The sequence below is a fragment of the Equus quagga genome, chromosome 14 (assembly GCF_021613505.1).
Source record: "Equus quagga isolate Etosha38 chromosome 14, UCLA_HA_Equagga_1.0, whole genome shotgun sequence".
Taxonomy (NCBI): Eukaryota; Metazoa; Chordata; class Mammalia; order Perissodactyla; family Equidae; genus Equus; species Equus quagga.
The window spans coordinates 8,734,376-8,748,824 of record NC_060280.1 but is presented as its reverse complement, the minus strand read 5'-3'; the positions used below and the strand labels follow the sequence as shown (position 1 = coordinate 8,748,824).

General features: G+C 44.6%; 1 protein-coding gene across 1 annotated transcript in view; it reads left to right on the top strand.

The window, feature by feature from the left end:
- The first annotated feature begins 2,760 nt into the window (after nt 1–2,760).
- SLC17A6 (solute carrier family 17 member 6) overlaps nt 2,761–14,449 on the top strand; it is a 29,145-nt gene continuing 17,456 nt past the window's right edge. The window contains exons 1-3 of the mRNA XM_046638162.1: nt 2,761–2,846; nt 5,477–5,729; nt 7,181–7,299. Of these exons, the coding sequence (XP_046494118.1) occupies nt 2,761–2,846; nt 5,477–5,729; nt 7,181–7,299 (458 nt within the window). The remainder of the gene's footprint in view (nt 2,847–5,476; nt 5,730–7,180; nt 7,300–14,449) is intronic.

Below are 14,449 nucleotides of genomic sequence, written 5' to 3'. Positions count from 1 at the left end.
AAACCTCACCTCCTGGAAGTTTTTCTGTCCACTTTCACTCCCAGGCTGGGTTGTTTAACTTGTCCAATTTCACCCATAATTATTTGTAATTGTATTTATGTGTCTATTTCCCATGTAGCTTGTGAGATCTTTTAGGGGACATTCCCAGAACCTAGTGCAATTCTTGGTGCTAAAAGAATATTTTTAGAATGAATAAATCAATATTAGAAGTAATTCTGATTCAAGTACTCACCTTGTTATCAAGAGAGTGGAAGAGAGAGTCAGATGACATTTATTTCAATAAAGGTGAATGTAAGCACTTTACTCTGGAAAGAACGCTGTCATGTTGGATTTGTGTTGCTTTGTGCCCCTTCAGATGTATACAGTGCAGACTTAGCAATCAGGTTACTGGTGGGTTAGATCTCTAGTCCTCTGGAGTCAGACTTAAGCAGGAGTGCTTAGGAGAATCATTTTTATGTCATCATCCTGGCTTCACAGATATTTATTCAACTTTTATTTTTTGCATAACTTTTTAGAATTTCAAAATCATGGGTATCCTTAAATGAATTAAATTTAATGAATTTGGCCCCCAAAGAGTTGAAAAACATACATATTTTGAAAAGCACCTAGATGAGTCAAGTCCTGAGCAGCTTGAATCTTTTGTTTGAAAGGAGGTAGTTTAATGTGTTTTTATATCCTCATACTGATCGCCTTTGGGGATAGAAAATATTCTGAGGCATTCCAGAGTTTTAGAAAAATCTGGTTCAGTTTTTTATAGGAGATGTATATTTTAATACGTATTTATCAAAATACTAGAAAGATGCCTCTAGTGTCCTTTTCTTTATCATAATTTATAATGAAATATGACTATCAAATTTAATAATGGCAGATCATTTTAGCTACTTTTGATAATTTTTCCACCTATCCGTTCAGTGTATACATATCCGTTATATTATTTGGCCTATTCAGGAAGCATTCTTACATGAATCTGTATTTAGATCCATACTTCTGAGATTTGGTCCCAGAATCCCAAAGAAAAATTTACTCCCCCTGTTGGCTTAAGTGAAATCCAAGGACTTCGACCTTGAGAATGTGGTTCAAGGACAATCTGTTTTGTAATCATTTGCCTGAATTACATCTAAAAGGTTTGTGATTCATGTCAAATGCATTAATAATTAAACTAAGCTAGCATAGTTTTCTTGCTTTGATTAATGAAATAGATTCATTGATGGGATACCTATACATGAAAACAGGAGTCTTACATGAATATCTGCTTTAGGAGAAGATAGCACAAAGGAAAAAAGTCACATTTTAAAGGAATATGAGTAATTTAAAATCAATCTTGAAAATATCGTCAGTGATAATTTGCTGACAAGCACAAGGTATAGCCACAAATTTCATCAGTATATTGATATTTCAGTAGTGTGCTGTAAATTAGTTAAGTGAAGAATCACAAAATTCCAAGGAATTTCTATTAAATTGCCTGTCCTTTATTTATCCAAGGGCACTGAGGTTACAGCTATTCTTTTTCTCTTTCTCTCCTCTCTCCCTCCCTCCCTCCTTTCTTTCCTTCTTTCTTTCTTCATCAGGGCTTAAAACAAAACACATGAACAATATAATTATGCATTTTGTGTACATATATTTTGTATTCAAGGGGGCCCAGGTGCCCCAGAAGACCACAAACATAAGTGTAATGTGCTGTACCCATCCCTCCCTGTGACCCTCTCAGAGCTGGCATCAGCGTGCTGGACAGAACGTAGGAAACTAGAAGTAACTTGTCAATTTTTAATAAAGTCTTCCTCCCTTGCAGAGCCAAATGCACCATTCTCTCTACAAACTCTGGCGATGATGACATCTTCCCACTTGGTTTCCATAGCATCCGTTCCTGAAGATCCCCAGAATGGTCCTTGGTCAGGGCGATCCGCCCAGCTCCCCTAGAAAGTTGGAACCCTGGCCAGCCCAAAGAAGCTTCCCCTTTTGCTGAAACTTACTCTGTCCGTGGTGCTGAACCATTCTGCCGAGACGCGCCCAGATGGGCGCTGTCAGCCGTGCTGAAAAAAAATCTTTCCTGACGCTGCCCAAATCAGAGCAGTGTATCTGCTGTTTACTCACGTCCTCAAAGAGCAGCAAGCTTTCTCCATCTTAATTCGACTCTACCGCAGAGCAGAGTTGCGCCGGCGTGATGGGAGGGGATCACAGGCAAGGAGGAAAAACTAACAGCAGCATTGCTCACCTGAGACCTAAGATACTCCCGTGAGTTTTGGAAGCCGCTCTGCTCCTTACAGCAAAGACACCATTTTCAAAAGTACTATTCTTTTGACTTTGCCCTTACACAAGGGTTCTGTGATATTTCTGCCATCCGTTTAAAAGCCAGAAGATTTGACAGCAATAAGGCTTTCAAAACCGAGAATTTACATTGTTTTTCCGTGGACTGACTTCCAGGACAAGGACTTATCTGCACCCGCCCAAATATCATGGCACTGCGTGCGCCCTTCGCCGCCGGATCCTCCCCTTCCAATGAGACTTTCTGATTGTGTCTACCAACTCTCCTATTAGGAACCCCGTGGGTTGCATGCAGCTATTCTGTTGTATTCTCGTTCTTACTCTCCCTCCCCTCTCTCACTCACTCTCGGGCTGGAGGCACACCAATACCATTCTGCTGAGAAGGAAAAGCCCACAACTACCTTAAGAGATTAAGGCAATATGCGCAACCTTCGCCTTTCACCTTTCATAGCGATCACTATTTAAATCTGGCAAGAGCCGACACCAGTCTTTGCAAGAATGGAGTCGGTAAAACAAAGGATTTTGACCCCAGGAAAAGAGGGGCTAAAGAATTTTGCCGGAAAGTCCCTTGGCCAGATCTACAGGTAAGAGAAAGCAAACCCATGTTTGCCTGGGGCTCAGCATGAAAAAATCTGCAGGGCTATTTCCGTGAATCCTGGTTGCTTAGAGAGATTGTAATACGATCAGAAAGTCTTTTTTTGTTGCTCATTGCTGGAGTGGGGCTGCTCTGGAAACCTGCTTATTAATTCAGGAATGTTGAACTAAATGAACCTGTCCTCTTTGTGTATGTATGTGTGTGTGATTTTGGTTTTGGTACCTGCAGATTCTCATCCTTTCCTTCCAGGATTTATCTCCCTTTACAATTGAGAAATGACGAGCACCTGTTCAAAGAACCTTTCTTTTGGTGCTTATAGTGACACCAAGTTAAATTCCTTTGATGCAGACAAATTAAAATATACAACCCTCTAAAAAAATTAACCAAGAAATTTCAAAGAATAATGGCAAAAAGAAATTTAGATCCCAGCTTCAAAACCACTCGAGTAGAGAACCCCCCAGTGGACTCTTCCTCTGCACTGAAGGAAGAAGAATCAAAATATATAAATAATTGATGCTGAAGCAATTCCTTTCTGAACCCAATACCATGTATATGCATTTTGAGTTATTTGACCCATCCTAGAAGTCTGTTTCTTGCATGGGAAATGTCACAGTGCTTATAAGAAAAACGATAAATAATAACCAGAAAAAATGACTTTGAAAGTACTAGAAATGGTTTAATTGTTTTATCCTCCCTGTAGTAACTGTACTAATTATGCTGTAAGTTTCACAACTTTTAAATTCTTTCAAGAATATTACGTGAATACACTTTTTCTTAGTAACATGAGCAAAATCGAGAAGAGGGGACAGAAACAAAAGGATAAACGAATCCAAGAGAGCGCTCATTTTCACATTTGGGAAATTGAAGCCTGTAGAAATGTATAGGAAATGTAAAGAAAATGACAAATGCACCTCCCAGTTTTCCAGATCTCTTAGGTTCTGGGGGGCTTCATGTAGGCAGGATCATGCACCTATGCGGCAGTACATACCGCAAGGGCCCTGCAGTCCGCAGTTGCCCTGGAGAAAGCAGTTCTTGCCCAGCCCAGCTGCCATCAGGTGGGGAGTTCAGGTGCCCAGTTCAACTTTGCATATATGAGCCTATGAAGCCAATAGTCAAAAGATCACAGTAGCTGAAATTTTCTATCCCAGAATAAATAAATTGCCATGTTTTCTAACATTGGAACTGGCTTTTAGGACTAAGCATTAACATAGCCCCAAACATCTTTATGACCTATTCTCCAGGTGATATTTTGCAGAATTTGGAAGTCTGATTTTTTTTTTTCTGGTAGCCGCAAACTGCTTGACAGCCATCTCCCAAACTGTGTATTCTTGGAATAGATCTTAAAATTTCATTTGCTTTACCATGTGAATGAAAACAACTGTGTGGGGATATATAATTTTAAAAGGCACACATAATAATAAATTATAGGGTGGACTGGAAAAGATCTGCAAATTGTAAACGGAGAGGTTCTTTGTTTGAATATCGAAAGTCTCCATCTCAGGGGCCCACGGTGACGTTCCGGCTCACCTTCTTCTTTAACAGAAATTCCAAGGATCTATTGTGAACTAGAACTACACTACCAGCTTTAAGTAAAACCATTCCGCCTCTCCTCTTTCCCCTCCTCCCTTCCACCTTCCGCCAAGGACAAAAACCTAAAAGGAATTGAATCAGACGGGTGAAATACTATGCAAATTTAAAAACAAAACCAAAGCCAAATGTGAGATCTTCTACCCCGGTGGGGAACATCTTGCCAGAGTTGATTTGGGGGCGCGTTTGTCTATCTGGGAGTACCATTTTACGTCTTTGGAAACGGGCCCATGACATCTTTCGGTGTTGGTAACCGAGATAGTAATGACGCAAGATTGTGAATAATTAATTATTCATGTTCTGGCGGTAGAAAGCTTAGGTGTCGGCCATATGTTGCGGAGGCCTTTGTTTCAAACTCGAGTAACAAGGAGGGAGAAAGTAAGATGTGTAACTGGGGAGTAAAAGTTGCACTGGCACCGGGGCTGGAGGAGGGCAGGTGGAGCGTGTGACACCCTCAGAGGGCGTTCGCAGACCCTCTCGGCGCGGGCTCTGGACTGGGGCGGCCTTGGTCTCCCGGGCCCGCGCTCCGCTATTGGGCGCGATCGCCGCGTCCTCTACCCGGGAAGGAAGGAAGAAGGGGCCGCGCGGGGCAGGGCTGAGGCTGGGCCCGCCCGCAACAGAGGGCCCGCGGGAGGCTGGGCGGCTGGATGAAACCGCCTGTCGCTGGGGTAAACCCCTGCAGGTGGGAGGCGTCTACGCAGGTGCTGAGAAGGCCCGCCCGCATAGCCCCTTCCCTCGCAAGCCGCAGTCCTGCAGGAAAGAGAGGCCCAAGCCGTGCAGGGGAACCCGGGCGCTGTGGGAGTATCCTGAGGGATTGGGGACTGCCCTCCTTAGGCCTGAAGGTATTAAATTTGAAGAGAGGCCGCCGCGGGGAGGGACACCGGCCCAAGGCTGGAGAGCCTGGGAGGTCCTGAGCCCAGTGTCCCCTAGTACCCTCCCCCCAGCCCTGGCGTGTCCGGGTAATTGGGAGTGGGCCGGCGTCGGAGGTGCCTAACCCGCGGCGTCCTTGCCTCCCCCTGCTCTGCTGCGCAGGGTGCTGGAAAAGAAGCAAGAGACCGGGGAGACCATCGAGTTGACGGAGGATGGGAAGCCCCTGGAGGTGCCCGAGAAGAAGGCGCCCATGTGCGACTGCACGTGCTTCGGCCTGCCGCGTCGCTACATCATCGCCATCATGAGTGGCCTGGGCTTCTGCATCTCCTTCGGCATCCGCTGCAATCTGGGCGTGGCCATCGTGGACATGGTCAACAACAGCACCATCCACCGCGGGGGCAAGGTCATCAAGGAGGTGGGCACCTGCTCACTGGCCTTGTGGTTTCCACAAAGCCAAATCACCTGTTTGAGCCCATTTCTGGGGAATGAGGAAGGCCTGGATGCTCCCTCGGCCCCCTTCCGCACTGCCCTTGTAGAACGCACCGCGGTCGTGGTACCGCCTCCCTGTTCGCTCCTGAAGCAAGTCGCTTCTGCTCTCTGGGCCTTCCTTTCTCATCTGCAAAGTGGAAAATAGCGTCTAGCTCACTAGGTTTTTGTGAAGTGTGACTTCATAAAAGAAGTTGGTGCCTAATAATGTCCGCTAAATCTAAATGGGAACATTTTTCTTTTGCTCGGAGGAATAGGACAGCATATCAGTTATAATGCCCTCCCCCTGGCTTCCTCCAATTCCCGCCAAATATTCTTAATCAAAATGAAACAAATCAAAAAACAAATCAAATCAACTGTGCGCATATCAGCAGCTTCCGCCCGCGGGCCTCTAGGTGCAGACCACCTAACGAGCCGTGAGAGGACCCACAGGCAGCGCAGGTGTCTGAGGTCGCGGGGAGTCCAGGCCCGCGGTCTTATGGCGCGTGTGTTGGGGAGACGCCCGGGGAATGAGGGTCAACGTCAAGGTCACGGAAACCCGTGGGTCTTGACTTCCTATTCAGGGAGATGAGAGACGGTAAGCCAGGCAGAGCAAGGGTTGGGAGGAGAAAGGGAGAGGACTGTGGATGAGAAGCGGTGAGAGCCGCTGGGCCCTGGAGATTCCCGGAGGCCCTGCAAAGTGCAGGCTTCAAAATTTTACTCAAAGAGGGGAGAAGGATCGCCAGTTCCCCGGCAGATTCGCTCTCTTTCCCTTCCGCGATGCAGATACGTCGCTCCAGTTTACTTTGAGGTTCACCTTGTGGGGCCGCCCAGCCTGGCAAGGGCGGAGTTAGGCCTCGACCTTCAGACACACCCCCTCGCCGGCTCTCTGAACCACCCCTGGGCAACCCCTCCCTCTCCCCCGACTCCCCAGGCCACTCCAAATCTTCTGGCCCACGCCCATTGCCATTCTGCGGGACCGCCCTTCCCCCTCAGCTCCTCCGACCTCCGCACCCTCACCCCGGCGTCAGCTCAATGGGGCCCGGCCAGGCGGCTAACGGAATCTCTTCCTGGAGGGTCCAGATTTCCCAAACTCAGGCCCTGCTGATGCCGCATTCATCGAGGTGGTCCCACCTGCCTGACAGTATCGGGGAGCAAAGCCAGGGCTCCCAGATTCGCTATTAATCACAATACATTTCAAACGAGCACCGTTTTTCAATTTTCGATAAGAAGGTATAGATTCAATTTTGTTAGGAAACGAAAGTTAAGCCGCTCCCCGCTGGAATGCAGGGAAGACCCGGGGGTTGAAGGCTCTTTGGTCCGAGAATGACTGAACGTGCATCTTCAGCCCAAGCACTGACTCTGCTCTCTCCCTCCACCCGTTTTCTTCCTCCTCCATAGAAAGCCAAATTCAACTGGGACCCGGAAACCGTGGGGATGATCCACGGGTCCTTCTTTTGGGGCTACATCATCACCCAGATTCCAGGCGGCTACATCGCGTCTCGGCTGGCCGCCAACAGGTAAGGCGCCGGGCGGCGGGGGCTCGGGCCGTGGGCTTGTGCCCTCGGAAGGGGCAGCAGGGCTGGGGCAGGGCGGGAACCCCTGGGCGGAGTCTCCTAGGGTTTGGGCTCTGGTGACGAGTGCACGCTCTCTCGCCCTCTCTGCGCTGCTGAGCCGGCGTTTCGTGCAGTGGTCGACGTGCCTTACAGCCTGGTGAGAGCGGAGGCCGGGGAGGGCCAGGGCGCTGGGTGCCCCGAGGGCTGGGGGTCGCGTGCTGCTCCCTCGCCCGCGCGTCCCGCGGGGCCCCGGCTTTCTGCCACGCAGACCTCCCGGCAGGGCGCGTCGAAAGCCCGGCGGGGAGCCCGCCCAGATGGTGCTCTGGGTCTGTAGGATTTGTTTCTATGGAGGCGGGCGGGATTTCAGGCGCCTGGGGTGCGATTCCACCTGTTAATGAGCTCCGCTGAGCAGGGGCGGGGGTGGGAGGGCGCTCAGCTGCGTCCAGCGGCCTCCGGCCCTGCTGCGGTGGCTGCAGCCGAGGTCCTAGCGCCAGCCTGCAGAAGCGCCCCAGCGCCCCCTGCAGCGACGACCCGAAGTGTGGGCATGAGGACTGACGGGGTGGGGGTGTCAAGGAGCACACCCTCGCACCGCGATGAGAGGCAGCTTCGTTGCGTGTACTATGATAAATGAAAGTAAATGCTCCTTAAGTCTTTGTTATGCTGAGAAAGCACGCGTCTTGCAGGTATTGCTGCATAGAGACCCTAAATAAGGACTTCAGGCTTCCTTCAGACCTTGTACCTAGGACTTCACCCCTTTCCCTCCCTCCAAAAGTCAAATTTTGCGGGAAGAGATCTAAAACTGGCAGCTCTCTAGTCTTGATCTTCTCTCCTCTTCTATAAACTGGTCTCTCCTCATCTCTGGGTGAACACTCTCCCAGCCCCCTTTCCCGGGCTTCTGTCAGGACAATCCCATTCCCCAGAGGTGTCTCGGGCCCAAGGTTTCTCAGTCGTCTCGGAGACCTAGGGAGGAATTCTTGGAAATAGATTTTAGGCTTAAGGATCTTAGGGCGAGGATTTTTTGGACAGTCCTTCAAAATGTCAACAGGAGAGCAAAACAGATTAGGAGTAGCACCTTTTGAACGTCATCTTTACCCTAACAGCACCATGGTTAGCGCACAGACCCAACAGGGGACAAAATATTCTTTTAAAAAAGGAATCAGTTTAAAACGAAAATCATTAACTGTGTAGAGAACCCAATTTTACGGATGGGATAGATCAAGGAAAAAATTATTAGGCAGAAAAATGTAAAGGAAATATTCCCTTAAATATTACTGGTAATGAACATGTTACAGTTTTGACTTTTATATCCCTAATGCATAGTGTCTTGAACCTTTTTTTCCTGAAAAGTATTTTCTAAAACAAAGTAAACTTCCCAGAAAGAAACTCCAAATATACATATATAAAATATTTTTACTTCAGGGGGAAAACATCCAATAATTCACCAAAACCCCAAAATGATACAGGAAACTCAATATAGTATGAAATGGAAATATAATGGCTGTGCCTTTAAGTTTTCTTTGGAGTCAAAACCTTCAGCTTGCCAAATGTTAAAATGCTAACATTTTCCTGCCAGCAAAAAACACCAGGGATGCCTGGCTTTCCCTCTTTGTAACACTGGGAGGGCAGGAACAGGTTTTCCTGGTTGGAAAAAAAAAAAAAAAAGCAAGCTCATTGCTATCATTTGTGTCATGTTTATTAAAGAAAAGACTGATACTGACTCAGGGTCTAATTTATTTGATAGATTTTCTTCAAAGAAAATATTTCTGAATTTTAAAATTCTTATTTGGGTCTGAATTCACCTTACCTTTAGATGGGTATTCAAGGGAGAGAGACAATATTTTCACATACAATGTTTTGTGTTCTACAAGATGGAGAAAGTTAAATCAAAATTTATTGTAAAAAATATGAACAGATAGAAGACTATAGACTAACTCTTATCACATCTTAGGATTTTGACATATTCACTTCATTTTTTAAAATGTGATGAGCCATTAGAAATACAATTGAAGGCACTTGTGAAAACAGGTTTTAAAAGTTTATAACATTCCGTTTTCTGAATATATAAAAGTATTACATACTAAATAAGAAAAATATATAAAAAGAAAGGACAATAAAAATTATAAGTAATGTATTTACCCAGAGACATCTATTATTAACATGTTGGGAGATGGCCAGTTAGTCCTACACGTGCTACATAGAATTTTATCTCAGAAGGCTTTTTTAACACAACTTCTGAGTGCTATTTAGAATTGATTTGAAAGATATGTATTTCCTATTATGATCTGTTTTTAAAAAGCAGTGAAAGCAACACAGCAAGATCAGTTTTCCGCCTATAAGTATTGGATGGCCATTCAAATAAGCTTCTCCCCATAGATCATTTAATCATAGAACAAGATCTCCCTTGGGTGGGTACTGGGGACAGATTGCTCTCCCTCTAGATGTAAAAGCAGCTCACTTTGGAAAGTGTTTGACATCACTGTTCCTGGTGGAACTGGAGTAGAGGCGTGTGGAGACAACATCTCAAGAGAGAAGGGCTCCTGGTTACACCTCCTGGCAAATTTCTCAATGAAAAACAAACAGTAAAAACTTGGCTTCTCCACTTTATGGATTAAGCAAACATAGCCCCACTCTTGGTCAGAATACAGAATCTTGGTTCTTTTTCTGGTGAAAGTCTAAGTATTCATGCTTTCCTGCTCAAGGAGGGGAGGAGTGAGGAGAGGAAAGTCAGTCTTGAGAAGAGCTCTTTACTTCTTTCCTTTGTCTTTCTTTAAAGGGCTATTGCAATTCATGGGCCAGCTCACCTCCGTGGAGGGCCTTAGGGTGGAATCAAAGGGAGATTCCCCACAAAATCTGTGATGTTTTAAAATGAGAACATATTTAATAAGGTATAATAAGGTGATAAAAAGGTGTTGGGGCAAATGAATTTTGTCTTTAAACAATATAGGATATGGGGCTTACAGTAATCCAGATATTTACAAATCTGAACTTGCCAAGGACTATTTTTACCTCTCATTCAGAGAGTGATGAGGAGGCTGGGCAAGTATTTAATGGAGAAACAACAGAATTTTTGCAAAGGCCATAACCAAAGAAGGTCAGATTTACCAAAGGAAATTTGGGCAACATTGCGTTAATGGATGGCATAGTGCTCACAAAGACTATTCCTGCCTCTGTCTAGGTGGCAATTTTATTTAAACCCTACTTAAACATTTTCTCGATCTTGCTACTGTCCTCCTGATTTGCCAATTCTGCTTTAATTTTTTACATGGCATGTTTTGCTACTTGTCATACCAATATTTTAGTTGTTTACTTGTTTGTTGAATGTCTGCCTTTCTCCAGTAAGATGCATGCTCCTGGACTGCAGACAGTTTCTGTCCACGTTGCTATCACGCTGTGTCCCTAGCATTTCAAATAGTGCCTGGCCCAGGGTAGATACTCATTGGATAAATAATACAAACATCACAACAAAGTGTTTTGGGCTTTTAACAAAAGGCAGGATGGCAAAGTGGTTGAGATAGAGGATGTCCAGCTAAGCTGTGTGGGTTCAGATTCCTGAATGTGCCGCTTAATAACTGAATGACGTAAACATTATTTAACCTCTCTGAGCCCCAGTTTATATTTCTGTGACAGGGCGCTAATCCAAGTGCCTGTCTGATACAGCTATCATGACAGCTAAGTAAGAAAGTGTGTGTAAAGTTCTTAGACGTGCCTGGCACTCAATAACTATTGGCTGTTGTCATTTCTCATTAATAAAATCTTAAATTCAGAAAAAAATTGAAAGAAAAAAACTCTTATGACCATTCAGCATTACTTGTGTTTAAATTTGCCTTAAGTATTAGTAGTGCAAAAGGACGATTTTTTCCATTGTGATAAAAGCCTACCTCTTTTCACATGTCAAATTTTTGCCTTTAAAGTTATTTTCCCATACACATTATTCACAATTAAAATTGTTGTCACTGATATTGCCATGAGTCTCATTTGAAAGCTTTTAAAGAGCTAGCTTAAAAAATATTTTTACCAAGAGTATAGAGAGTGCTAGTAATTTGGTGCATGCAATCTTTGAATTCTAGCCAAATATTTTAAATACACTTAGAGAAATCCACTTAAGCTTGAGGTTAGATTTCTCTGCTGGAAGTTACAATTTATATCCCCCGTCCCTACCCTTTATTTAGAGAGGGTTCAGTTCCTAGGGCACCATTTTGTCTTTTTAGGTATTTCTTGGATTTCTAACTTGACTTTTGCTAAAGAAAAGCAGTTCTTTATTTGAATAAGAGACTGAGGGTCCCATGTTTCTGAAGCATAGAATAAACTCTGGTAACAGAAAGAACCTGTGTTAGAGCTGCACAGGGCTCCTCCAATCCAGTCCTCTCATTTCACAGACCAGGAAAGGAAACAGAGAATCACGGAGGCGGTGACTTACCCAAGGTCACTAAGAGACTGTGACTAAAATGAGGTGTGCAGTAATACATGACCACAGGTTATCGCTACATTGAAATTTAACATCTCTGCCTGGCGTTATGTGCTTCATCCCAAATTCACTTTCAGCAGTGGCTGAGCCATCTGCTCTCTGAATGAGCACCTACAATCTATCATGTCCCAAATCCGGGACAGAAATCCACGAATTAGAGAGAGAAGCCTTTAGCAGGCCCAAGGGATCCTTAGATTTTTGTGGCAGGAGAAGCACTGTATTTCTGTGTGTGTACAGGCTCCCAAAATATTCGGCCACAACATGAGTGGTTCTGTTCTCTGCTCTGCAGAAGGCAAAACCCAAACGTGGTGATGTCTTAAACAAAGAGTCTGATTTTCTGTAGAAGAAAACATAGTATTTAGAACTTTTGCTCCCTGCCTGGCCCCTTTGGCAGTTTGGGCTCCTGGAAGATGGCAGGGGTTTGAGCACGACTGGGAGCGATTTAGGTCTTTTGTCTGCAAAGAAGAAGGGTGCATCCTTGGGATTTTGATTAAAAAGTTCAATTCATCCCACTGATATAATAAAAGAGAGAGTAATTTATACTTAAAAATGAACAAATTCAAATGCATGGATTTTAAAGTTGTTTACTAATGTCCATTTGCATTTATAAAAGTGAAATTTGATATACTTTAGGTAAATATTCTGGCTTGCCCGATTATGAAAAATCCTCTTGTGAGAATGATTTTCAGAAAGAGAGGTACAAAGAGATTTAAAAGGCGACATCTTCATATTTTAAGCACAGGAATAAATGATTTTGCCATTGCTATTCTGTTTTTTTCCTTCCCAGAAATAAAACAATGAGGATCTGCTTTATTTATTGGAATAAGCATTGGAAGTGAATTCTTAGGTTTCACCACCAAACACACACGTGCACCAACATACTCTATCATCTATCTATCTATCTGTCTATCTATCTATCTATCTTTCCATCTATCTATCTATCTGTCTATCTATATTTTTTTTCCTCTCTGCTTACCTATCCATTGCAACAGCCATTGCAATCAGGGGTTCCTTAACCCTTCCAGTGAGAAACATTTGCAGATTCCTTTTGTGTGAGAAAATAATTCAGGCTATGAACATAAAGCCTGCTGCAAGGGACCACCATCCTGCTATGGTGGAAAAAACAGTTTATAGCATCCAGTCTTTTAAGGCCAGAGGTGACTGTCTCTATCTCATTCCCCCAGCTACCTATCAAACATCTAGCCACCTTCCAATTGTGGGTCTTATAGGGTAGGTATCTAGGGCAATGCAGAAGAGGCCTTCCTTTTTCTGACAAAAGAAAATACCCTTTCTGCAAGATGAATAGAGGGATTGAGAGCGGGAGGGGTCCCCAAGGGCTTGCACGTGGTTTGCTGACACCAGCTTCTCTCTCATTCCCCCTCCTCTCCTCTCACCCCTTTATAGCTCTGGCTTCCCCTGCGGCTGCTGCCGTGTCCTATGTGTGTGTGTGGGGGGGGGAGGCAGGGGGGGAGCCCCTGGAGGGGAGGGACATGATTTTGAGGGAGGAGAGAGTCAGGTGGGCAGCTGGTAGAATGATTCTCCCGCTGCCATATGCCACTGTTGGGGCTGCCTCATTTCTCTGTCATGAGTGATGAAGTCATTTTTACAACTTAATAATGTACCGAGGGACCCACAGGGCTGGCTTGTGCTTGTGTATTCCTTTTTTAATATGGAAGAGGGGGCATCAGATGTGAGAAAGGGAGGTGCCTGAGCCCAGATTTGATTAGATTAAATAGATTAACCAGCCTGAACCAGTCTATTCCTACACACCCTCCAGGAGGGGATTAGCACCCTAGTTCCCTGTTAGGTGACAAGCCATTGCCCAAATGGAAACTGATTGACTGATTCAGGGAAAATGGATATCATCTGTAGAAGTGACAGGTCACCAGTGTTTGTCACCTCTTCTGGGCAAGACCTTGTCGGGTGGGCTTGACACGTGAGGGTGTTTGTGGCTGTGGGTCATAGAAGACGAGTATGACTGGGAATCTCAGAGCTCACTCGCTCCGGCCCACACTGGATGCTAATCTTGAGGCAGGGGTGAGGCAGGTTTGCAGCAATTACATTTGCTTTCCCAGATATTTCTGTACTGGGGGGATACTTTATGCCTCTCAATTTTGACAATCTGTTTAGTAATATTGAGCCTCCTAACACATGCATACACACAGACACACATACACACCAGTGCTCTTAAAGTGATTCTCTGTAGGGGAATATAATCATTTCACACTAGAAGACAAAGGAGGGAAAAAAATGTGTGTGTGAGTGTGTGTGTGTGTGTAACAAGCAGTGGAAAAACAAGTAGAAATTAGGTTTTAACTTGAAAATAAGCAGATTGAATTCATTTTAGTATGTCATTTGCTGCAGAGGAAATCATGAGGAAAACAACAATTTTAAGTAGCTTTCAAGTGGTTTATCATTTTGGAAAACGATCTTAATAAGCAAATGGCCCTTATTTTATTTCATGGAGATTATAATGATGTTCTTCGAGAAATCGAGAGCACCCATCAGTTTCTAGTTCTGTTGTTAAGGCATAGAAAAGCCAAGAGTTTCACATTTAGTTTGCAGATACTTTGCTTTTTTTTCTCAGCCCAGTTACTGATGGCCCATCTCTGACTTATATTGAGACCAGGAGTGGGTTTTTAAGGTAGC